We start from the raw sequence: 24,100 nt of genomic DNA, 5'->3' as shown, positions 1-24,100 counted from the left end.
GGGGGCAGGAACCAGGGGGCCTGTGGGGCAGGAACCGGGAGCAGGAACCGGGGGGCTTGTGGGGCAGGAACCAGGGGGACTGTGGGGCAGGAACAGGGACAGGAACTTGGGGCTGTGGGGCAGGAACAGGGGACCGTGGGGCAAGATTGGGAGCTGTGGGGCAGGACCAGGGGACCGTGGGGCAGGGCTGTGGGCTGTGGGGCAGGACTAGGAGGCAGGACCAGGGGACCGTGGGGCAGGGCTGTGGGCTGTGGGGCAGGACTAGGAGGCAGGACTAGGGTCCGTAGGGCAGGAGATGGGGGTCCGTGGGGCAGGACCAGGGGGGCAGCGGGGCTGGCAGAGCGAGGGTCGGATGCTGGGTTCGCCCCAGCCGTGGGGCTCAGGCAGTGCGTGGGGCTGGGGGCTCTGGGGTGGGATTTCGGGGCGAGGGGGACTGGGGGGTCCAGCCGTGGGGGTCCAAGGGGGAGCCAAGGGAGAGCAGGCAGCGCCGGGGGAAGAGGCACCCGGGGCGGACGGACAGACAGACGGATGGATGGACGGACGAGGAAACCGTGGGGCTGAGCGGCGAGGTCCGGGGCAGCCCCACGCGGGCTGGGGGCCAGGGCGGCGGGGGGCTGCGGGGGAGGGAGGCACGGAGACCGCCCGGGCGAGGGGCACGTAGGAAGGGGGTCGGGTTTTGGACGTCGGAGCGGCGGCTGCTGAATCTGGCAGCGACCTCCCGCGCTGTTTGCAAAAGGGGGTGGCTGGAAGATTTTGGGGGGCAACGGAGGCTCGGAGAAAAGAAGTAGAAACCTGAAAGGAAGGGAGAGCCGAGAAACGGAGCGGYTCAGAGCCTCGGAGGAGGTAGGGGAGTGCGGAAAGCGCAGCAAATAACCGGTAGGCAGGAGAGGGGGTGAAGCTCGAGGCAGGTTTCGGGGCGAGGAGCCGGTGTAGCGGGGCCGGGGAGCTGCGAGATGCTCCYGGGGGTTCGTAGGGGAGGAGGGAGCGGAGAGCGTGTAACATGGTAGTGCTGCACCAGTGCTCACGGCTGGATGGGGTTTCATCTCCCTCCACTCTCTTTTTCTCGTTTTTAGGAGTCAGAGTGTGTAACCACCTTTGCCCACCAGACTGTGGACTATGAAATTGCCCCTGGTAACTAATTCCGAAGCTGATTTGTGTCCTTGTTGGCGTTTAATATTTTTTCCCACAGGCTGGAATATAGATCTTAGCTGGCTGAAGTGGCCAAAGAGTCCTGCCCCCTTCCCTCTGCTGGGAATAGTAAGACATTTGGGAACTGGCACCTTTTTGGCAGCCAGCCACAGCACGAACATAATTCTCTGGAGCTAGTATTTGTCTGTAATCTTTCCAGCGGTGGCCTGTCCAAATTTTGATATTGCTTTATGGTGTGATCCTTCTCCCTCCCCTAAAACTCTGTGCGACTTAAGCGTGGCTACAATGGGAGCCTTATCGAGTGTCAAAATGTTAACAGTATTTATGGAGAAATTGGATCCGATAATTGAAATTGGGTGAATTGGAACGGTGCAGAATGTGAGCTCCAGAAATGCTTTTTATTTGTGCCGTTTCCCAGCGTTCCAGACGAGGTGTTAATGGCAAAAAGACGCACGGCTCCAGGCTCAGGTGAATGATTGCAGCGACATAGGCCCTGGTCCTGCTTTGACCCACCGCTGCATTCAGCAGGATGCGTGCAAACGGTGCCGCTGCCCTCAGTGTGGCTGCTCGCACGGACTATAAAATAGCACATGCGTAATCCTCCAGTTTGGGGGCACAGCTAGCAAACGGCAAAGCAGAGTGCGACGTGCAGAGGGCAAAGTGGCTGTAATGTCCTTGGCATTTCCCACTCCGTTCCCTCTGCAGATAAATCGCTGCAGAGGAATTGCATTTTAAGGAGAGATGTAGCTTAGCGCACACGTTTGCATTCTCTGAGGTTTGACCCACCTCTGAGATCCTCCAGTGGTYTTCCAGACTTCAGCCTTTTCTCTAGAGCCTAGCAATATCCAAGGCTCTCTTCAGTTTATTTTTAAATCTGTGCTCCCTTCCGGCAACTGAATTCCCTTGTCCATCTCCCCGAACCCCCTGTCTAGTTTACTAGCCAGGAGTTTGTTTAAGATTTTTACCATCTGTGTCTCATTGTAAAAGCAAGACGAGCCAGTTGAAAATGGAATGATTTCTCCTTATAAAGTCTGTAGTTGGCTTAGACACCTTCCTTTATTTAAAAGGCCAAACGCTGACTCCCCTGGAAAGAGAAACGCTGCTTTTGGTTCGTAGATTTTTGTTGTTCAACAAYGATACAGTCAAGCTCTTCAGCCTGGATTCAAGTCTTCTGTGGATCCAGTCGCTAACAAGCCTCAGGTGCCCTCCGGGAGCTTTCGATTCTGATCTCATRTGGCAATAAGAGAGTTTTTCCACTGCTCTGCGACTTTGAGCAGTAATCGGAGAGGCTTCAGGTGTAGATAAGAGTCCACAGTTGCTGCAGTGGTGGTGACACAGCCATCCTATGTCATGGATACAAGTGGTTTTTTAATGCTAAACGTGAATCTTGTGCTGGTGAGCCATGCTACACTAATCTCCTGTGAGGTGAAGGATTTGGTCCAGCGGATTTGTAGGAGCGCCTGTTAGGGTAAAGGGTGTGGGAAGAGGTCAGTTTCTATAAAATGATTATTCAAAGTGTTTGATACTGTTATCAAAATGGGAGGGAGTTTGTAAGATGAATATTTGGTAAATGTGCACCCTTAATGTATTTTTTCTGAGGTATTTAAAACAGTCACTGTCAAAGTTGAGGGTCTCCAAGCTGAGCTTTTCCTCTTAAACGACAGAGGTTTCCTGCTTCTGACAAGTCCTCTTGGCTCTGTAAAGGGGAAAAAAGGAAATTACAATATTGTTTAAATCATTCTTCTCTTGAACGTGTCACCCGGCAAAAGTAACGGACAAATCCCGTGCAAGCTACAGTGTCTGACGTATGTTTTTCTACATGAGACCTTCRTCTGATGCTGCATCTGTTTTGCATCGGAGAGCACCTGGCGCTTTTTGTAACGACGGAGTTTGCTTTGATAGCCTTACCAAATACTTCCCTTTCTTTCCCCACTGGGAAGCGGAACATCTGTCACGTTGCCCTCCCGAGACGCCGCTTTTTTGGCGGTGGGTAAAGTGATCCTAATAAGACTTGTTAAACTGCCTTGGACCCTCTTGGCACATAAAGCAGAATCAGCTAGCTATTTAATAAACATGACCTGTAGGTTACGGAGGTGGGCTGTGCACTCGCCTCGTTCCGTAATTATAAGTTACTCTAGAAAATATGGCCTGTAAGATGTAGAGTCGAGATGTTACCRTCACCTATTCTCAAATGAATACTCTCTGCTCTGTTTGGTTTGTAAATCAACCCAAATACAGAATATTCCTTCTTTTAAAACGAAGATGTTTCAGCTTTGTTTTTTACGTTCCTTTTATTGAAACGAATGCAGTTTTTTTGCGTTTCTGGAATATCAAAATCCAGCCTTCCCCCTCTGMCCTCTAGTGCTCCATCGCAGTTTGATGATGAAGCGCAGAGGAGAAGGCCTCTCTGTGAAACTGAAACAACCCATGCGGATTTAAACCCTGCAAAATTGTTACTAATTTGAGAACAATTCTGCCATTGTTGAATCAGTTGCATTTTGGGTGCCTAAAGGGAAACGTCTTTCCAGATGCAGGGTGGCGTTGAAACTCTGTGCGCCCTTTCTTATGGAAAAGGGAGAGTGTTGGAAGTTACTAGATTTCCGGTTTAACCCGTCAGCTATCAGAAATTTATTCAATATTTTTGTGGAATTCGACAATATCTTCTAGGGTCGATGCCTTTCAGTGCGTAGTGTAGATATGTCTTCTGAAGCTGTTAGCGGACTAGTGTCGCTCTTGATGCGAAGGGGGCATGCCTCTGCTTCGGGATAGGCATCGACCCGCTGTTCATACAGGCCATCGCTTGGCAATTTTGGGTCGTTCGTTGATTCGGAGGCGAAAGTTTGCTTGTCCTTAGTCTCCCTTTGCAAGTATGTGCATGTGTTAAAAAGAATAAGTGTAATTGCATTTGCCTCTGGTTTGGTCCAATTCTAATTTTTACTTATGTGAGAGAAAAAGGTGTTACGTTACGCTAAAATATATACAAACATAGATGCATAAGTATATATATATGTGCTTTCATAGCATTATCAGTCATCCCATGGGAATATCTGCGTAAATAAGTAATTTTGAAGCCATATTAAGAATCCGGGGGAACGATGGTTTTGTGACAAAGTTCCTGGAGCGTGGCTGTGAGATTTGAGCTGAGTTTCCGGGTCTGCTACCAACTTTCCTTGCGGGACTGTGGAGAGGTCTCTGTGACCCTTTTTATTTTTCCTCATGGGAAATGGGAATAATTCTGTATCTTCTACTCTTTGTGCATCCTTTCCAAGTAACCCTGTTGGGCTTGTTGGACCTGTCGTGAGAATTAGCGAGTTGCTGTTGGAGAGACTGTCATTAAAGAGGCAGGTTGATTAAATAATGCCAGCCTAGTTGCAAAGGTGATAGTTAATGTACATTTTTGCTTAACTGCAGCCCATCTGACTAACCCTGAAGTCTGGTTTCAGGTTTGATGTCGGATGCGTTTCCTTAGAGAAACACTGGGCCAGAAATGGACATTCCTAAGTAGTACTTTTGAATTAAAGAATAAAAGCAACAGATGAAAACACACGCGGTCATGCTGTGGGCTCGGCCGCTCTAAGCCAGTCTGAAGAGGCCTTAAAATGAGAGTGTTAAACCCTTTTAAATTTCCGGAGAGATACAAAGGCTTTAGTTTAAATGAGGAATGACCCTAAATGAAATTGCCGGCATTTGCTTGAAGGGAAGGTAATTTAACCGTCTGTTGAATATTAGAAACTGCAAAGCAGTAGGTGCTGCTTGATTTGAACATTGATTTGAAACAGGAAGTAAATGCAACCTTTGCGTTTTGAGACCCGAGCAAAGCATCTGAAAGTAAAAACAAAACTAAATGTTTACGATTCTGCTGCTGACAAGTTGTTAAATGACACGGGTAGGGGAACTTCAAATTTGACAGTGCCTCTTTTAAGGCCTCTGCCTAGCATCTTCTTTAGTGAACCCGTAGCTTGTTTTTGGGTTCTCTCTGTTCAAGTAGCAATTGTAATGGGCTTTGTTTTGTTTTCTTGCAGCACATGGTTATGAGCTTTAGGGTATCAGAATTACAAGTTCTCTTGGGCTTTGCTGGAAGGAACAAGAGTGGAAGGAAGCACGAACTGCTCACAAAGGCATTACAGCTGCTTAAATCTGGCTGCAGCCCGGCTGTTCAGATGAAAATTAAAGAACTGTACCGGCGGAGGTTCCCGAGGAAGATCTTAACCCCTTCAGACYTGTCAATGCTCCACATTCAGGCAGGGCAGCTGCCCTCTGCCACCGCGCTGACTCAGGGCACSGTGTGTCATTTGCCCTACGAGCATGGCTCGGCGGCGAGCGCGGTGCCGGCAGCTATGCTGCCTCCGGTGCCTATGCTGGGACCCAAACACGAGACGGAYGTTCAGCACTTATCGCCCCCCATCCACCCGGTCCACCCGGATGTCAAGATGAAGAGGCTGCCCTTCTACGACATTTATGACGAGCTGATAAAACCTACCACGTTAGGTACGTTCGAAGCTGCTCGGTCCTCTTGGTTTTTGGAGGCTCCTTTTGTTTACTCAGGTACATTGATTTGAGYGTCCCTAAAACTATTTCAACAGAATAGGAGTGACATGAGCAACAGTAAGACGAGCTTGCCAGGTTGCTTGTTCATCAGCTTGGATCCAAAAGAGCGATGCCCAGATGGAAGTGGGGTTTCGGTGGAAGGCTTCCAGTTTGCGGGTGTACGAATTGCAAAGCTCGGCGCGTGCAAGCCTTGTCGGAGAGGGCGAGGAGTGCAGGGACTGGTGTAACGCTGACTGCGGGGGGGCCTGGGTCTCTCCTCGCGTTGGCATGTGACAATACAGTTGAAATAACAGTTGGACTGGTGACTGCAACGGATTTGGCATAGGCTGCCAGAAATGGAAGCTTTTAGTTGCTTTTCAGTCTCGTTCCAAATTTATTTGCATGAAAAAGGGTGTTTCTCTCAGCTGACACGTTTCCTCTTTCTGTTAAGTGTATATTGAGCCTAAAGTTTGGGGTTGTTTACTGTTTTCACCTGGTAAGAGCCGTTTTGGGAACCCGAAGCTTTCTTTTCAGAGTCTGAACTGTGAAGCTTTCCCTATTCTGTGATATGTCAGCATATGGGTGCTAATCCTGAGAGAGTAAAAACCTGGTTAAATTGGCATGGATTTCCTTTCGGAACAAATTAGCGAATGCCAGGAGTGTTAATTGTGAAAAGAGGTTTGTTATTTTTGCAAACAACTGATGTCACCAGGTCTCAGAGCGAAACAGCCTCTTAAAAATTCTCTGGCACCTTTAAGTCTAATTCTGCCTTAATTATTAATGAAAACAGAGTCATAAATCCCTCCAATATATAGGATTAATGAGCTGTTTCATGTATTACAGTCCTGCTTGCAGGTTGCAAATACGAGAAATTCTTGTCCGCGTTGACGAGACAGCCCAAAAACGGGCAGGAAGCAGGCAGGTCTTGAATGAGAGCGGAARAGGGGTATGGAAAAAGGGAAAACCCTTAAGGCCACGGGGAATTTAGTGCCGTACTGCACGTTTGCTGTTCTTTCCATTTGCGGCTTGCAGGTTAGTCGAGCCTCTCGTAGGCCCTACACGTGCCGAGGCGCTACCTGATTTAGTCAAGGGATTTGGCAAGACTTTGCAGCCAGATGGAATTGGTGGGAGAAGTAAGAGTTCAAGCTTAAGAAAACAACTAGAATAGCCTTGTCTTGTAGAAGCCTGGAATAGTCTTGTGCTGACTGTATTTTTATTTTAGGTTGAGGCTTTCTGGCCTCTTCAAACGAGATCCACCCATCTTATGCCTTTTAAATGGTTTTAGCTTGGATTCAGGGTTGTTTTTCTTTCACATAAACATAGTAATGTTTGAAAAAGTGGAGATAAGTATGTCTGTAGTGCGACCAAAACCCACTGACTTTTTTTTCTGGTTGGTTTTGTTACTGTTTTGTTAAAGATTGCATATTCTTAGGTTTGACTTTGTTAAATCTCTCCGACAACCTGTGGTTAAGCCTCTTCCCTGAAATGGGATACTCATGTTGCAAAAGAAATCATTTTTTTTCTCTGTGCCAAAAAACTCTCTCCCCGGATAAAACTYCCTTCCTTATATGTTGGTGCTTGAACTGGAAACATTTCTTATGTAATGTATTCGAGGATCACAGATTTTTTTTCTTTTATTTTTGGCTTCTGTGGGTTGCATCTCTCCCTCTTCTCCCTTAAGCTTTGCGAGCATCACCTCCTGTTTTTTCTTAATTATTTGTGGCAATTGGTTGCAGTTGTCAGGTGTCCAGATAGGGAGGCTGCAACGTCATAAAAATGCCTGAAAATAATACGTATGTGGGAAGGAAGAATGAAAGTAGAGGTGCGGTTAGGTTGATGGTATGGTAAAGGCAGTGGCACAGGGATTAAYGATAATGTCTCTCAGTCCATTCACTCTTTCTTTTTGCTGTAACTACCAAATATTTGAGCTGTGACTCTTTTCCACTTCCCTTATTACATCAGCCCTCTAGCTGTGTTAATGATGAATCTTGGAGAAGTTTCTGCTTCTCTCTGAGTTAGATGGTGGCTGCTATCTGAGCAATAGCATTGGTTATAAATTGGTTATAAAATGGGGAAATTTTTTCTCTGCCGCCTCCATTTATAACCAATAACCAAAGAAAAGTAGATATTGGTTATTGCCATTTTGATGTTCAGTGGCTTTACACGGGTGCTGTTTGGAACAGAATCAGGATTTCATTTTGCGGTCGAGGTGCGAAAGGCTCAGGCAGCAAGTCCTAAGATGGTCAAAATCCCTCCAAATTTCTCCGGTTCCTTCTGCGAGTGCCGCTAGGCCGTTGCTGCTGGAGGCCTGCAGAGGATCTGGCAGGTCATCTGCCAGGAAGCTTCCTCTCTTGCAGGCCTCACATTCCTCACATTCCCGAACCGCAGGAGACTGGAGAAGCAAACCCCTYGCCCCGCTGAGGAATCCGCTCTGGCAGGAGGTTGAACGTGCTTGTTGGGGAGGCCGGCAGAAGGGTATTCCTCTCCGAAGGCAGGTGGCAAAGCGAGCAGAGCTAACGTTCTCCTCCGCAGGTCTGTCGTAGCCTCCGATAATCACGCTGTGACCGAGCCGTCACGAATATTTCCAGATGGGATGCTGGAGCGCTCTGTGTTGTAGGATGGCCCAGGCCCTAGGCTGGAGTCCATAAAGCAGCGAAACGTGAGATTTGCATCAGCCGCTCACCTGCCGGCCGCGGTGTGTGCGCGTGCCGCTGTGATAAGCGCRCGCTGCTTTGTTTTGCCTCGTCCCAGAGATGCTCCGCGTCCTCGATAGCGCCTGTGGGAGTTGCTGTTGCTCGGGGTAGGAGGAGAAACGAGTGCAGAAATGCCCACAAGATCATCTCTTTGCAAACTAAATTAGCTTACAGCTTCAGTGTTCTTCATCCTAGGAAGCCGATGCTTTGCAAAAGTTAATTAGTTCATAGTTCTTGTGAGGGAGGCAGACAGCTCGCCGTTTTACAGATGGAGAAACTGAGGCGCAAAAGAAGTGCCTTGTTTAAGGTCAGGGCAAGAGAGAGGGAAACCCTGGTAATACTGGTTTGTTTTTATGTGCGCGTTGTACCAGACACTTTTACTGTGCTCATCGTTAACGCTTGCTAATAATCCTTGCTTCTCCCATTATGTGGGTTTCTGCTTGGGTGTTTATTTCTAATGAAGTGCGTAGCTGTTTTTTTTTCTAAATTAGCTGTGACTCCRTCCATGTGCCTGAGGAGAGAATGACACCACCTGATTACTGTTCGGCAGGCGTACTTATTCTACAACCACAGTAATTACTATAAATTTCTAGGGCAGCTCATGACCTCTGGCATTCCCTTAGCTCCGTATTTGATCACAGGCTCTTCTCAACCTGTTCGCTGATCCCTGGGAAGTGCTGTCCACCCTGTTGCTCTTTGCGTACTCAGGAGGCTGGTTTAGTCACAGGAGAGCGAGAGGACAAGTTTCCCAAATTCCTTGTAATTATCGTTCTGCGCAGCTCTGAAYGAGCTACTTAATATTTTCCACGCCTCAGTTTTCCTTGTATGTAAAATGATGGAAACGGTAAATGTCTACCCTGAAAGAGTGACGTAASGCTTGGTACATGGTGAAGGTCTTGGAGGGTCCTTGCCTGGAAGTGCAAGGAATCGCTTATAAACTATGGACTGCAAATCTTGCTCATCTAAACCCCATGGGAATTTTGGCCATGGATTGCCTTCTGCTTTTGGTGGATACTGCCCTTCACTTAAAATAAGACATGGGTGTCTAGATGCAAGAAAGACTTAATGATGATTGGTTTACTTTGTCTTAAATTCTCTTCCTCAGCATCAACGAACAGTCAACGGTTTGAAGAAGCTCACTTCACCTTTGCTCTAACCCCTCAGCAAGTTCAGCAGATCCTCACCTCCCGGTAAGTGAAGCAGCGCGCGTGGTGCCTCTCTGGAGGATGCGTGTCGCATGTGGCTTCCCTGCTGGCTTCGTGTTCTTCCCCTGCAGTACTGGCAGAACGGAGAGTGGAGGCAGGAGGAAAAATTGGCAGAGTTTGGGTGAGCGAGCCTGGCAGATGAGGAGGTCAGGTACAGTTGGAATAGGAGGAGGAACTGAATCTAACACACTTCACATTTCTCTGCTCCAGTGCAGCATGAGAATAAAATGCCGAGTCAGTTGTTTGGCCAGTGTAAAAACGCAGAGTTTCTTGGTGTCAGCAGTGCTGTTCTGCTTACAGCTGTTAAGGACCTGATTGAAGCCTGCAGAGTGGGATTATTGTGCTTAAGAGACAAAGTATGGTAACTGGGATAAAAGCGTGCTGGTTCATACCAAAATTTAGAGCTACCCTCCACCTGTGCCTACAAACACAATAGTTTGTTTGCATTGGCAAGACTATAGCTGACATTATTTTCTTAAAATTCAACAGTAGTGAGAGACTCTGGAATTTATTTTCTCTTCTCTTCCACTGTGCTTTCTCTTCTGTTTCGTAGGCTTTTGCTTTATGTCCTTGTCTGGGAATTTTGTGTGCTAGTTAGAACAGGTTACAAAAACCAGATGGTAGCTTTTACAGTTCAGCTGCACTGGTTTTATTCATAATATATCCAGCATATATCAGTATAACGATGGAATTTTTTGCTGTTATAGCTGTAACTTTCCTGTTGAGCACYGCCAACAGTCTTAAGACCTTCTTTTCTGTTGCAGAGATATCTTACCAGGTGCCAAATGCGATTACACTATACAGGTACAATTAAGGTAAGACCCATGTCTGTATGTCTTTTTGATGACTGCATTAARTTCTCTTCTCGGAGCAGTGCATTGATGGTCCTTTTTGGTGAATCATGCTTTTAGCATTTGATCTGGTTTGAAATTGCATGTTAAAGAGCTTGGAAGAATCTACAGCGTTCGTTGCTGTATTGTGAACATCGGTGTCTCTGTGAGAGTGATCCTCTGCGGTTTCATCCTCCGATGGCCTTGTTGTGAAACACCAAACCAGTATGGTCCCCCCGAACTCCAGCGAGGCTGAGTGCTTCCGTCGTCTTCTCTCTCACTGCTCTGTGCAGCGCTTTACTGGCACAAGTTGTCATGGACTTGCMTGGGAGTTTTGTCAAATTTAATTACGGTAGAACTGAACCTTCCTCAGAGCTCTGCGTGTTTATGTAGAGCTCACTTCTTTCTATTTTCCATTCCAAATATTTACCTTTTTGCAGGATCATTGCAAAAGGCAGAGTAAGAGGCAAAAACTACCTGAAAACCTGAACATTTTTTAATGTGCACCTAGTTATTGCTTACAAAAATGCAAGATATGTTGGAGAYTGTGTGCTTGAGTAGAAAAATACTTGAAAGTGCTTCACAGTTTATCCACTGATTCTTGCAGTCAGCGCTGGGGTGGCTATTTAAGTGCTTAGCAGCACTGTCCTACGCTACTGAACAGGGACTGAGGGGACTCTTGCCCAACATTCAACTCYTGGCACAGTTTAAATATGTTAAATTTTATTATCAGGGGTTTGAACTTGGCAAAGAGACAGAGAATCATTGCTCTACTCTTAGAAGAAAGTGCTTTGACCATAATGAGGAGTTTAGGGCTTTAGTTACGCTAACTGRAAGCCTGAAGAAAAGTGGTAATTTGAAACCAAAGGCTTTTGATTTAATTCAAAAGAGAGCATGTTGGATTTCAAGAAGGCGTTCAATATTAACCTCTATTCTGTGACACTGTCTCTCTGATTTGAGACTTTGCAGTCTCAGTTTTCCTGCTGTGTCCATCTGTTCCACTCTTGMGCACGGAGCTGGTAGAGTGAAGCAYGRGGGCATCCTGTTTCCTGAAATGAATCAGGAGATGGATCCTTGGAAGTGTCTCTTCTGTAATGCAGCAAAACACCATGTGTGTTTTTGAAGGACCAGTTTCAGTGTGTACATCCCGTACCATGTTTTGAACACTGAGGAAGAAGCAGAGTTTACAAAATAGTCCGCCAGTGTTATACTGGAAGCTTACGTGTGTCTCCTGGGATGTCCAGAATGCATCCATTCACCTGAAGAAATAACCCGTATTCAGCAAACTTTAGCGCAGGAGTTAAAAATGATGGTGGGATCATTTCTTCTCGCTCAGCCCAGCTGCTGATTTGCTTCTGCATAGGCAGTGTTCTCGTATTCCCGTGCAAGAAAGAAAAGAGAAGATTAATCCCCAATTTTGTTCTTTGTTTTGTTTGGCAAGCAGAGAGAGGTTAGAAAACAAAAAGATCGGATTTATTTATCTAGAACATTGGTGGTGTGGCTCTGCCGCGGTGTGACGTGCCAGGGCTTGATCTTGCAGCGAAGAAGAAGCCGGCCAAGGTCACGGTCTGACTCATGACTACATGGCAGGACTGTGGTTTCTGCGTGGGGAGTCGTCCCTCTGGCACAGCACCCTCCTTTGAAACGAAGTCGAGCACACGATCATCCGATTAAACGGGATCAGGATTTGAACGAGAGCCCATCGTGGCTTGCTGGTGCTGACATCTTTATGCCTGAGGAAGGCAACTGTAAGATATTAAGTGATGGCAGATGAGTTTTGAACGTGTCGCTAAGCAGTAACTAGTCTGTCCTATGGCAAGATTTACTTTTGGGCAAGCATATTTTTAATTCCTCAGGTGCTCGTAAATTGTGGTAGGTGACTTGAACGTGCGTGGTTCCTTTCATTTTGAAGTGCTGTGGAATTTGTAGGTGAAGTAGCACCTGAACGCGCCCGTCGCTGCGTTGAAGGGCAGAAACCATCCGGTGCAAAGCGTCCTTTGCAGCCGCTGCTTGTACGGGAATTTTGTATGCTGCAGTCCCCGGTCTCCCTGAATGGTGCCCAAGGTAGCCATCCTTAATGCTTGCCCACCCGGAGCTCGGTTTGTGTCATTTTTTGGAATGACGTCAAGCCAGAGAATACAATTTGACTTTGAAATTGTGATTCCGGAGAGCGTAGATTGTCATCTGGGCTGAATAAAATTAGCCCTTCCTGGGRCACGCTTCCCTGCGCGCACGCTAGCAATTGTTTTAAGTTGCTGGTGTTTTTGCGACTTGTTCCTCGTAGCAGCGTTGCTGCGCGTAGGGTTTGAAGCCCGTTTGTAGATGTGTGCGGGACTGTTCGTCTGCTCGTGTGCTTCCCAGCCGCTGATCTGTTCTGCTGAGAAAATGTCTTTCTCTTTCTAAAGAGAAGTTTGGCTGCCGTTTTTGTGAGCGTCATCACTCACTTGCCAGTTTCTCCCTCCTGCTTCGTAGGTTCTGCTTGTGTGAAACCAGCTGTCCCCAAGAAGATTACTTCCCTCCTAATTTATTTGTCAAGGTCAATGGAAAACTCTGTCCCCTGCCTGTGAGTAAATCTTATTTCTTGTTAATATGCTGTAATCTAAAATCTGCCCTTGGACACAGCAACGGCTCCCAATAAGTTTAGTGGGGATGTATTTTCCAGAGATTAAGAACTGACTTGAAGAAATGGCGCGGTTAGCATGTAAAGCKGATTTCATGTTACCGGCTTGTGGACTGGGGGTGAAAGCTGCTCTTTGACTTGGGCAGAGTGGTGCTTAAGTAGAGGAACACGCAAATTTTTGACCTGACTTTTAACCCGCAGAATCTCTCTAGGTTTTTGGCGTGCCTCTGCTTACAAGAAGCTTGATAATAAAAATACAGAGTAAAATCTAAGATTAGTGGAATAATGGCACTACCTTTAGTTTACTCTATTACAGGAGGACCTAGATGCTCCAGTCAAGGTTGGGATCCTTTGTGCTGGGTAACGCGTAAAAATATAATAAGAAACAGTCCTTGCCCCAGAGAGTTTAGAGTCTAGAAGACGCTGCAGCTTGCCTGGCGTCAGTCAGTGTCACACCTGGGAAGAATATTCGAGGCTTGACAGTCATAGTCCAGTTTCCCGTCTGTTGGCCCACGCTGGCTTCGCGCCATCGTGGCTGGCACCCTTTGCAATCAAACCTGCAGAACGGCCTCTATTGCTCTGCCTGGGCCGCTCCCTTAATATTTTTAGAGATTTGCATTTTTGCCTCAAATGTTCTGTCCCTTTTTTAGCAGAGGCAATTAGGAGCCTGCTAAAAAAAGAGAGTTTGTTTCTGGCTTTATGGGGTGGAAAGGGAGAAGTCTGTATGAGACTGCGAGGTGCTCGGTGGCGAAAGAGTTTCCCCCTAGCTTATGCTCCGAGATAATTTTTTTTGCATTCAGCTGGATGAGTCATTTGCGACGGAGAAGCTGTTCGTGTGAGCTGTGCACACTAAACCAGCTCAGCGGGAACCCTTTTTTGTTTGACTTCTGTTTAAAAGTAATAGTTGGCCCGTGGAGGCAGAGTCTCAGGTCAAGCTGCCCAGTCTATCTGAGGGCGATGAACAAACTAGCGCTAAAAGGGAGGTGGTATAAATCTCTCTGAATTACAGAAAAAGCTCTCTCGGGCTGAATAATGGGATAGGTTTCTAATCAAGTTGGAATGTGGTTGCAGTGAAGTAAGATGAGATCAATGTGAGATTTGTCTTGGGATGTAATTTTTTTTAGCCCTCCCRCCCTGGCTAGGATTTGGATTTTAACGCAATGCCATTTGTGCACAACGTAGCCCGTACTGACAGTTCTGTGTTTGCAGAGAGGTTAAGCCTGCGATGGGATTCCAGTGTGCTTGGCAGCATAAGGATTTTAGAGGGAACCTTTACTCTTCATTTCTTGAGGAATTATCATGTACTTCTCTGAGGCTGAGGTTTTAAAGAAATTCCACCCGTTTCCCTTAAAGGCTCTAGGGTATGACATGAAATGCCTTGAGGTACAAGGTGCCATGAAGAGACTGGCTTTACAGATTATCGTATAGGGCCTTACCCCTCAGAGGGAATTTATTTCATGTCAGGTAATCTTTCTCTCTTTGCAGGGTTATCTCCCACCCACAAAAAACGGTGCAGAGCCGAAACGACCAAGCCGTCCTGTCAATATCACTCCGTTGGCGCGACTTTCGGCGACTGTCCCGAACACGATCGTAGTGAACTGGTCCTCAGAGTTCGGCAGGGTGAGCGAGGTGCAGCATCAAGCTGTGCAAATCCAGGAGACTCCTGTCCCTTCTAGTGCATCTTCCAAGTCTGAACAGTGTCAACTTCTTTTCAACAGAACTACTCTCTGTCAGTTTACCTGGTGAAGCAGCTCACTTCGGTAACGCTGCTGCAGAAGCTGAGAGCCAAGGGCATCCGAAATCCAGACCATTCACGAGCCCTGAGTAAGTACCTGTCGCGAATGTGTAGGTGTAGGTCTGAATTTGCAGGTGAAGGCAGTGTGGGACCCTGTGCGTATCCCTTGTTGCAAGCCCATTCACACCTGCTGAGTCCCATATGTGGGAATGTGATTGGAGGGAAAGGACTGAAAAGATTATGGATTTTTACAGTGATGTAATTGAACAAAGCTGAAACCTATATATATATGTATAAGGTCTGCTATCATAAACATTACCTGTCTGTAATTTGGATAATAAGCATCATGATGCAAACTATAAATTATATCTGTAAATATTTATGCATGTAAGAGAAGGAGGATGTTAACAGGAGACCTTTCTTCCCCTCCTCTTCTTTCAGTCAAAGAAAAACTGACGGCTGATCCTGACAGTGAGATAGCTACAACAAGCTTACGAGTTTCCCTCATGTGTCCAGTAGGTTTCTGCGTTTTCGTTTGTTCTTCTTGGACAGGCCTGTGTGAACACATTCCTGCTTACCTTATCTTTGCCTAGGAGCACTTTGGAGCAAGATCAGAGCTAATGCTGCTGCTGCTCTGCTTCTGTTAAAAAGTCAGCTTTGATTCCTAAATAAAAGCAGAACTGCTTTCTGTCATGCTCAAAAAATAACTGAGATTGTTGGCCTAAACTGCCTTGCTGAATGCCTTCTGTTGACCTCATCAGTGTCTTACACCTTCACCATTAGCATGTACTTGAGTTGGAAGCGAGTTATAAAAACAAACAAACAAAAAACTCAGGCAAGCTTCGTTTTCTCTTGCATGTGAATTCTCCACTGACATTTAAGTTAATGTCTTGCTAAACATACCAGAGGGACGGTTGGGGGAGAAAAGGGAATAAACATGACCATTGGCTGTACTTTGTGCCACGAGAGGCAGTTTGTACGGAATTGAGTTCGTTTCTTTTTCTTGTCTCTCAGCTGGGTAAGATGAGGCTGATTGTGCCCTGCCGAGCCATTACATGCACCCACCTCCAGTGCTTTGATGCAGCCCTCTATCTTCAAATGAATGAGAAGAAACCCACGTGGACTTGTCCTGTGTGTGACAAGAAAGCCCCCTACGACAACCTGATAATTGATGGGTGAGCTGAGCAGGCTCTGTATACATTCTTTAACCTCGTTAATGTTTTTCTTTTAAGGTTAATCCTCTAATGCTAGCATAAATAGATGAGTTACAGCCTTGAATAACTTAAAATCTGATTTTTCATTCCCTAAACTGCTTTGATGCCAATTTGGAGAGATTTCCCTAAAGAACAAGAAGCCTTTGTCAAAATCTTGGCTTCCTTGCTGGCAGTCTCTGTAGAGGCTGTAATGAGGGAACCTGCGTACTGAGGTTTGAACGGAGCCCTGCTACGTACGTTGAACAGCCCATCATAAAGCTGGGCTTTCAGGTGATACTGGCATGGACTGGATTTTAGAACTGTAATTCTCTGTACTCCTTTAACCCATCCCTGTCAGTCCTGCGTCATTTGTGCTGTCCATGCGCATGCATATATGCATGTGTCCTTGTAGTGTTTGCTCTCCCCAGCTTGTTCTCTCACCTGGCAGGTTGTTCATGGAAATTCTGAACTCCTGCACAGACTGTGATGAGATACAGTTCATGGAGGATGGCTCCTGGTGCCCCATGAAGCCAAAGAAGGAGAACCAGGAGGTGTGCCAGACATCTGCGTTCAGTGGGATCGAGGGTATGGGAGTCACAGTCACCAAGTCTCTTTCTTTTGGATGTCTTGTTTTACCAAAGCAACTTTTACAGAGAGGTTTTGAAGTGTTTCAGGTCCCACCTGGGAGCCGATATTTAGGATCACATTAAAATACCAGGAGCATGACAGGCACTTAGCAGATTGCTGTGCAGTGCATGCTAGAAAAAAAGAAAAATCCACGTTCTCCTGAAACTGCAGCATTAATTCTAGGTGGGCCATTGAAATGGAGACCTATCTATTAGTGTGAGCATGATACTTCTGTTCTGGATGATGCTTCTGTTCTGGGACTGGGTTTGGTACAAGCTGTCTGGAAGTCCTTGCACACGGTGTATCCCAGGGTTGTAGTGCTTGTATGGGTGGTGGTGGTTTGCCCTGTTTCCATCTTGGCCAACTGCAGCTTGTTGCTCGCTTTCCTCTGCAGCCAGCTCCCTTTACACTGTGAGCTCTGAGGGCAAGAGCTCCTCTGAGGGCAAAAAGAAAGTGGAGGTTATTGATCTCACTCTGGACAGCTCGTCGGATGAGGAGGAGCCGCCTGCCAAGAAGCAGTGCCCGATCTCCAGCATGGCTCTTCCGACAGCGGCCGGGCCCAAGGGGTAAGGCGACACAGGAGCTCAACCCACCCCCTCGCTGGGCTCTGTTTTGTTTTGTTTCCTGCTCTTTGCTTCCTTCCTTCCTTCTTTGTATGCTGCTGCCATCGTAGTAACCAGGCAGGAGTCTGCTTGGTCCTCTGATCTGTCCCTGGAAAGCACTGCTGCTGCTTTCCCCCACCTGCCCCCATGAACCTGGCCGAGGCGAGGTGACGCATCTCTGACTGTGTGGCGAGGGAAGTGGGAGCGGTTGTTTCTGCTGTGGGCATGGTAGTATCAGAGTTTCTTTTGCTTGTTCCTTAAAGTATAATAACAGCTGAGGAATTCTGGCTTCAGCGTGCCATTTTGCTTTTAGAAGTTCATCAGATCTTCATTCTGTTTCAGGGTGTTAAGTCTTGATCACCAGCTGTCTTCTGTGCTTCGAAGTCCTCCCATGGCAGCTCCTGGCAGTGACTATCTCTCCAACCTCCCCATTCCTGATTACCATCCTTCATACCAGGTGCCATCAGAGCTTCAAGGTAACAAGGACCTCTGGCAGCAGCTTTCAGATATGCACAATTGTACCAGTTTACCAGACTAAGAAGTTGGCTGTGACAGCCGGTGCCCTGGCTTCCTCTTCTGCTGTGTGTGAACTGAGCTACAGAGGCCCTTGGTTTGCTCAGACACGTAGCCTCTCTTGGCCTGGTAGCCGTTGCAGATCAGAGCAAGTATTTTTGAATGGCAGAGTTCACTGGCCCAACACAGAAGTAGGAAGAAGGAAACTAGAGTACCTCATTCCTGGGGCATGACTCCTGAGAGATTTCTTTGGGGACCTGCAGGTGAGATCTTGACTGACAGAATAACTTGAAATCTGGTTGTTAGCTACAGATCACAGGTAAGAACAGTCGAGGTTTTGGCTGGTAGTGGTTGTGTGTTCCAGAGCCACCGAGGAAATAAGGCTGTGACTTCCTTTTGTGGGCTCTTGTCGTCCTGGTAGGCAAGGTGTGATACAGGCTGTATGTCCTAACCCTGGAGGAGAAAAGAGCAGCTCATGTCCGTGACTATGAGAGTAGCACACTCTCCCTTCCCAGTTGGAGGGGAAATAGAAAACCATTGTTTAAAAATGCACTGGTCTGGGGATCTTCATGTGTTTTACAAGAGTCGTTTATGCATCGCAGAGGCGACTGCTATCCGGAGAGAGTCCACCTGTCAGGTCAGCAGTAGAGACTTGGAAATACTAGTTCCCAGTCCTGTGTAGAGTTCGCCCATCCCTCTTGCCTGATCTGATGTTTGCACGGTTACTGTCCGATGGAGTTAATTTGGTCAGCACCCTTATGCAGCTTTAAGGAGTAGTTTGAAAGGTTGTGGTATCACCAGCCCGGTCAGGACTGTGCTGACGCAGCCCCTTGTGGTTTGCTGAGCTTTGCTGGAACTTGCTCTTGGTGCCAGGCTCCGCTACGTCTCCAGAGTTCGAAAAGCGAAGTTTAGCCCGTCCTGTGCTGTTTCATTTCCGAGGCCATGTGATGAGTTACAGAGGGATTGTAGAAATCGAGCTGGAGTTTCTGTTTGAGTTGGAGTTGACGATATCGTGGTATCTAGTGCTTGGAAGCAGCCTGAATCCATCTGTTTGACTCTGTGCTAGCACAGTTTGGCTCCCCTTCCTGCCAGAAGCTCATTTGCCATCAAGAGATTTATTTTTCCCCTTTTTATTTTTCTAGGTCTGGATTTGTTTTCCTTCCTTCAAAGTGAAAACCAGGTAAGTTTTTTTGGTTTCGTTTTTGTTTTTTGTTTCTCTCTGCCAAACCTGCAGTCTGGCAAATACATCCTTCTTCCCTCAGCCAACCTTCCTCTTCTTCCATCCTCTTCCTCTACCAGCACTGTTCTAGGACGACGGTGGGGGTGCCAGCTTTGCGGTTCCACAGGCACCGCCTGGCACCCCAGGGAGATACGTAGTGTCTGCAAGAACCCTGGACTCTTGCCCCTCTTCCCAGCACCTCTCTTCCTTCGCAGTATCTGCTTTCTTAAGTCTGCCCTTACTGTTGCAAATTCAGAATTACCTAGGGCTCAGAGGTGGAAATACTTTGCTTCTCTGAGGCCGAATCCACCCAGACGTGCAGCCTGGCTTAGGAGAGCGATGGTAGAAAGCGGAGGTATGCGGTGGTGGTCGCTGACAGTTGATTTGTCCTGTCCGGCATCTGGTTGTGTGTAGACGTAGAGCTCGCTACAGATCCACGCACATCATGTGGCTTTCAGGGTGGTTACTGTAGGCTCCTTCTTCTTTCTCTGTGCTGGGCTGTGTTTCTTGCTGCTGCTGCATGTCTCTCCTGTGCCGTTCTCACCTCCGAAGCCCAAGCTTGTCCTGGGTTGAGCTGACAGGGAGCAGTGGGTGTTGATGGTTCAAGGTCAGTCTTGGTAAACTGGTACATTTATCCAGGGCTTGGGGAGCATTGAGCTCTGTGAATGATTCCTGTTCAACCTCTCCTCCTCGTGGAGACCAGTTGTTGTTCCCGAGAGACCTGCTGTCTCCGTGTGGGCAGGTGCCCCTTTCCGAAGGGCACCTCTGAACGGGCTGCGCGGGACTGGGGGCCGGGGCCGTTCGGATACCTGATCTGATAAGGGCTTTCCTTTGCTTTGGCAGCATTACAGCCCTTCCGTGATCACCTCCCTGGATGAGCAGGATACGCTCAGCCATTTCTTGCAGTACAGAGGCACGTCCAGCCACTTCATGAGCATGAATCCCCTGGCCCCTGTGATGGCAGGATCTCCCAGCGCTGTCAGCCCCGCCGGCAGCCGCATCAGCAGCATCGTCTCCACCAGCGCGCTGCGAGAGAGCCACGGGCACAACGGGACTATAAGTAGCACCGCAGCGCTCCCGGGCTGCAGGCCAGACATCATTTCGCTGGACTAACCCCGCGCCCAGCCCACGCTGGTGGCTGTTAATCCCTCTGCCAGGGAGGGGAGACGAGGGCAGGTTTCCAGTAGCTGCTTTAGGACTGGTTTCCCTGTCTGGGACTGGAAGGACCTGACTGCTAACCGTTCGGTTGTGTCTCTCCTCTCTTGATTTGAGGCAGTTTCCCCCAGGTAGCCAGTGCCCCCAGGCCTTGTGCTGGTGGTTTCCAGTCTACCTACGTTAGGAAGGACGTGTCCTGCGGCTGTATCTGCACAYGCACGCGCTCCTGAGCACGCTGGGATGGGGGCTGAGGAGCGCCTGTTTCCGAGGGTTAACCAAACCCCTGGACTTTTAAGAAGTATTTTAAAACCATTTATACGATGTAGGAGTCTGGTACAGGTATCGAAGTGCTGATGATAATTCAGCTGCCCCCTCTTCCCCGCTGGAGCAGTGGCCAGAAGCGGGGCGGTGTGTCCTGCCCTTTTCCCCCCCCAAACTGCCCCAAATCCCACGTGGCCCCTCGCTTGCCGGTGAGGCTGGATCTGGGATCTTGTGGCTGTTCCTGCCTTGATGGTTGTCTTCGCTTCCCGGCCTTCCCTGGGAGGAAAGGGGGCTCCTGCCTGGCGCCGGGGCAGCGAAGGGCTGGGAAGGGGGCAGGCAGACCGTGGCGATGCTCTTGGCCTCGATCCCAAGCGCGCAGGGCGCGGGTGGACATTTGCCGGCCCAGGCCCTGACCATGGTGGTCAGGAGATGCCACGGCGGTATTCCCAGCGGATGGGCCCCTGCRGGGAGCCCAGGCTGATGGGGCAGCTGCCCCCCGGCTCAAAATCCGGCTCTAATCCTAGAGCCAGAGGCCTGAAAGGGACCACGGAGCTCATCCGAGCCCTGTCCCCAGGCAGGACCTTCTCCACCGGTGTCACTCCTGATAGACACTCGTCTGCCCTTAGAGGGGGGAAGGTCTGACCTCCCCAAAAACTGCTTCCCAAGCCCTGACTGCAAATTACTTGTTATTTTTAATGGAACAAGGTGCAGGGGGGGAGAGAGCAGACCCAAGCGGGGCYGCGTGCCAGGAGATGTGCTGAACGCTCATCAGGTGAGCGACCCACGAAGGAAACTGCCCCGGCCCCGTAGGACCAGCCGCATCCCCGGCTGCGGCTTCACCTTCGGGCTCCCGCCGGGACTTGGCGGATTTGGGGAGGGTCAGTAACCGGGACAGAGCCGCGAGGGGCAGGAGGAGACGTTACAGGTGCCCCAGCCACGCTGTTGCCTTCTGTCTGTCCCTCTCTAGTGACACTGGGCTCGGTGCCGTCTCAATTGTAATTATGATGTATTTAAAAAAAAAAATGTAGATTTGTTTTCCTCCTTTTAAATATTTCCAATACAGACCTGTACAGAGAACAAATAGATAATCTATATTTTCAGTTGCAGCTTTTTGTACATATAAAACTCCAAAGACTTCCCTCTTTCTCTACCTACGTGAGGACTAAATGAAGGTTGCGTTGTCTCCGCCRGGGACAAGGCTTCGCCCATTGCACAAATTATTTATGTATTTAAACGTACACTTTAGTTTGTAACCTTTACCGCGCTGTACCTGCCGCTTTGCGAGTGTCCTGCCCCGACGGGGGCTGTGCCCGATCCCCGCTGCCGCGCGCATCTCCCCATTTCTGCGGCACGCGGTGCGTGGGTGTCGTGGCTCCAAGGCAAGGCCGGGCCGGAGCGGGGAAGGGTATCACATGTAGCAATTTTTAGCACTTTTTTTATTTTAAACCGCTCCATTACTGAGCGTTAAAGCAAAGCGCCTTTCCGTGCTGGTGGGGAGGGATGGGGGAGCAGCGCGCAGTATTCTGCTTGGACCGTTCCCTACTTCTTGTATCGTAACCGCAGTAAATATTTCGATGCAATAAAGTCRTAAATCCCGAGGATTCTTTGTGCTTTGGCCTCGCTTTCGTTGCGTGGGCGCAGCCGTGCTCGTCCGCCTCGGTTTTTGGAGGGGTGCGAGCCCGACCGGTGTTGCTTCTGCTCTTGGAGCTCTGGGATTAAGTGCCTGGATGTGCTCTGCAATCCCGGGGGAGCGGGGAGGATTTGGCATTTGGACCGAGGGCGCTTCGATAGCAGGCGCTCCCTGCACCCTTCCTTCCCGGCTTCCCCAGCCGGAAAAGGTGACGGGCACGAGGCTGATAGGGAATAGCGGGGCCGGTTTTGCCGTCCGAGCCCAGCTGCAGGGGGGAGAGGGAGGGAACAACCCAGCTCGCCTCCACCGCGTCCCCTAACCTCTCCGCTCTGCTTTTCCCACAGCCRCGGCTCCAAGGAGCAGCCAGATGTGCCCGGTGCGGGCAGGGAAACAACCCGGCACCCAGCGAGAAGCAACTTTATTCCTCTCCCTGCAGCAAGTGGCTCCAGGAACGGCCCGACGCCTCCCTAGGGCCCGACCGGCCCCGGCTCCCCGACCGCCTCCAGCCAGAGCCGAAGGGCGAACTTGGTGCCGGTGCTGACCCGCTCGACGTCCTCCCCTTCCGCCGGCGCCACGTTCAGCAAGGTGGCGGTAGGGACCTCGGCGGTGCGGGCCGAGCCGCGGCACAGCTCCGTGATGCTGGGAGGGAAAGCCGGGGCGGATGGGGCGGCCGGGGCTTCCCCCCAGCCGGAGGAGGKTTCCATCCCTCTCTCTCCCCGTGCGCGTCCTTACCTGAGCGTGGCGGGCAGGGTGCTGGGGACGGCTCCCGCGCCCTCGGCTCCGTCCTCCGCGGCGGCGATGCGCTCCAGCGCGGGGGGGTCCAGCCAGGCGTAGGCGCTCACCTCGCGCTCGTYGGGGCGCATCCTGGCCTGCGAGCCGAGGGCGGCGCTCAGCCGGGGCAACGCGCGCCCCGGCGCCCGGCCCCCGCGCCGGACTCACCTGCAGCCGCTCGTGGCTCTCGGCGGAGAGGAGCAGCAGGTAGGAGACGACGTGGTGGCGCCGCGGCGGCCCCCGGCTCAGCATGGGTGGGTAGACGGACTGCGGGGGACAGACGGACACGGCAGCATGATGGGGTGCGAACGGCCTCGGGGTGGCGGAGGGGACCCGGGGGCTGCTCGGCTCCGGCCGGGCGGGACGGCGGCGCTGAGCACCCCCCGGGCGAGCGGGCTGTTACCTCCCAGAGGCCGAGCATCCTCCAGGAGAAGGTGCCGGCTTCCAGGCGCAGGCCCGTCTCCTCCTCCAGCTCCCGCAGCCCCACGTCCAGCAGCTACGGCCAAGGAGAAGGGTGCTCAGGGCAGGGCCGAGCACCCCAGGGTGCCCCAAATCCTTGCTCCAGTCTTTCCCGGCCGGAGGCAGAGTTGTCCCCGCGTTGTCCCCGGGGTCTCACCTCTTCGCCCGGCTCCACGTGCCCACCTGCGAGGAGGGAGAGCGGCTCAGGACCCTGCGGCACGCATCCTGCCCACCGCGGGGAGACGGCCGGGCCGAGGCCGGGGAGGGACCCCCCTCGCCCCGAAACTTTCCCCGCTCACCGGGCGGCACCCAGACGTTGGGGAAGACGGCGAGAGCGGCGGCGCGGCGGGTGAGCAGGACACGGCGGGTGCTGGCCTGCAGCAGCACGGCCACCGCGGCGGCCACCCCGCGGTCCCCCGGCGCCCCGGCGGGGTCGGAGGCCGCTGGCTGCTGCCCCAGGAGCTTGGCGGGGCAGAAGGGGGGTCTCTGCGGGGACACGGGGCCGGTGGGACGGGGCGGCGTGCGGAGGAACAACGCCAACGCCGCCGCCGCCCCGGGTTCCCCCGACCCACCTTGAGGATGGTTTYGGTGGAGCCGGGGAAGGCAGCGTCGGAGAGGATGAAGCGGCCGCGCTCCAGGCCACAGCTCACCACCGCCGCGTCCTCGTGCGCGGGGCAGAAGGCGCCGGTGACGCTCTGCGGGGACGCGCCGGGGTGAGTGGCTGCGCGGGAGCCGGACGCGCTGGGAGCCCTGCGCGTGCGCTGCACCCCCCCCTCCACCCCCCCAAAATAACCCACACCGTGCACGCCTAGCAGCATGCAATGCACGCGCACACTGCTCCCTCTGCCCTACGTGCACGCCACTCTCCTGCCTTGCACACACACTGCCAGCCCCCTTGCACGCTCACACAC

At 50.5% G+C, this 24,100-nt stretch overlaps 2 protein-coding genes across 6 annotated transcripts; one reads left to right on the top strand and one right to left on the bottom strand.

Moving 5' to 3' along the window:
* The first annotated feature begins 474 nt into the window (after nucleotides 1-474).
* PIAS3 (protein inhibitor of activated STAT 3) lies at nucleotides 475-21,930 on the top strand. Of its 5 annotated transcripts, none has more exons than XR_003256653.1 (15): nucleotides 528-569; nucleotides 1,074-1,131; nucleotides 5,172-5,694; nucleotides 9,475-9,559; nucleotides 10,339-10,389; nucleotides 12,877-12,967; nucleotides 14,510-14,644; nucleotides 14,743-14,848; nucleotides 15,201-15,274; nucleotides 15,774-15,934; nucleotides 16,401-16,537; nucleotides 16,974-17,145; nucleotides 17,524-17,957; nucleotides 18,837-18,874; nucleotides 19,757-19,803. XR_003256653.1 is itself a non-coding variant. In XM_026085761.1 (15 exons), the coding sequence occupies exons 2-15, from the start codon at nucleotides 1,117-1,119 to the stop codon at nucleotides 20,024-20,026; spliced, it is 1,992 nt and encodes a 663-aa protein (XP_025941546.1). In that variant the 5' UTR covers nucleotides 529-569; nucleotides 1,074-1,116; the 3' UTR covers nucleotides 20,027-21,930. The 5 variants fall into 5 exon arrangements, 4 of the variants coding, with proteins under 4 accessions (XP_025941549.1, XP_025941546.1, XP_025941548.1 ...); XM_026085761.1 differs by having other exon boundaries at nucleotides 529-569; nucleotides 17,524-17,657; nucleotides 19,757-21,930; XM_026085763.1 differs by having other exon boundaries at nucleotides 531-569; nucleotides 5,172-5,637; nucleotides 17,524-17,657; nucleotides 19,757-21,930.
* A 406-nt stretch (nucleotides 21,931-22,336) lies between these two features.
* On the bottom strand, nucleotides 22,337-24,007 carry NUDT17 (nudix hydrolase 17). Its single transcript, XM_026085787.1, has 7 exons — nucleotides 23,762-24,007; nucleotides 23,489-23,675; nucleotides 23,347-23,372; nucleotides 23,134-23,226; nucleotides 22,899-22,997; nucleotides 22,692-22,828; nucleotides 22,337-22,598 (listed from the first exon to the last, which is right to left on the bottom strand). The coding sequence occupies exons 1-7, from the start codon at nucleotides 24,005-24,007 to the stop codon at nucleotides 22,427-22,429; spliced, it is 960 nt and encodes a 319-aa protein (XP_025941572.1). The 3' UTR covers nucleotides 22,337-22,426.
* Nucleotides 24,008-24,100: the final 93 nt, after the last annotated feature.

Source organism: Apteryx rowi, unplaced genomic scaffold, assembly GCF_003343035.1.
Source record: "Apteryx rowi isolate R43461 unplaced genomic scaffold, aptRow1 scaffold_673, whole genome shotgun sequence".
NCBI classification, from domain to species: domain Eukaryota; kingdom Metazoa; phylum Chordata; class Aves; order Apterygiformes; family Apterygidae; genus Apteryx; species Apteryx rowi.
The sequence above is the reverse complement of the archived record's forward strand: the minus strand, read 5'-3'. Positions and strand labels throughout refer to the sequence as shown.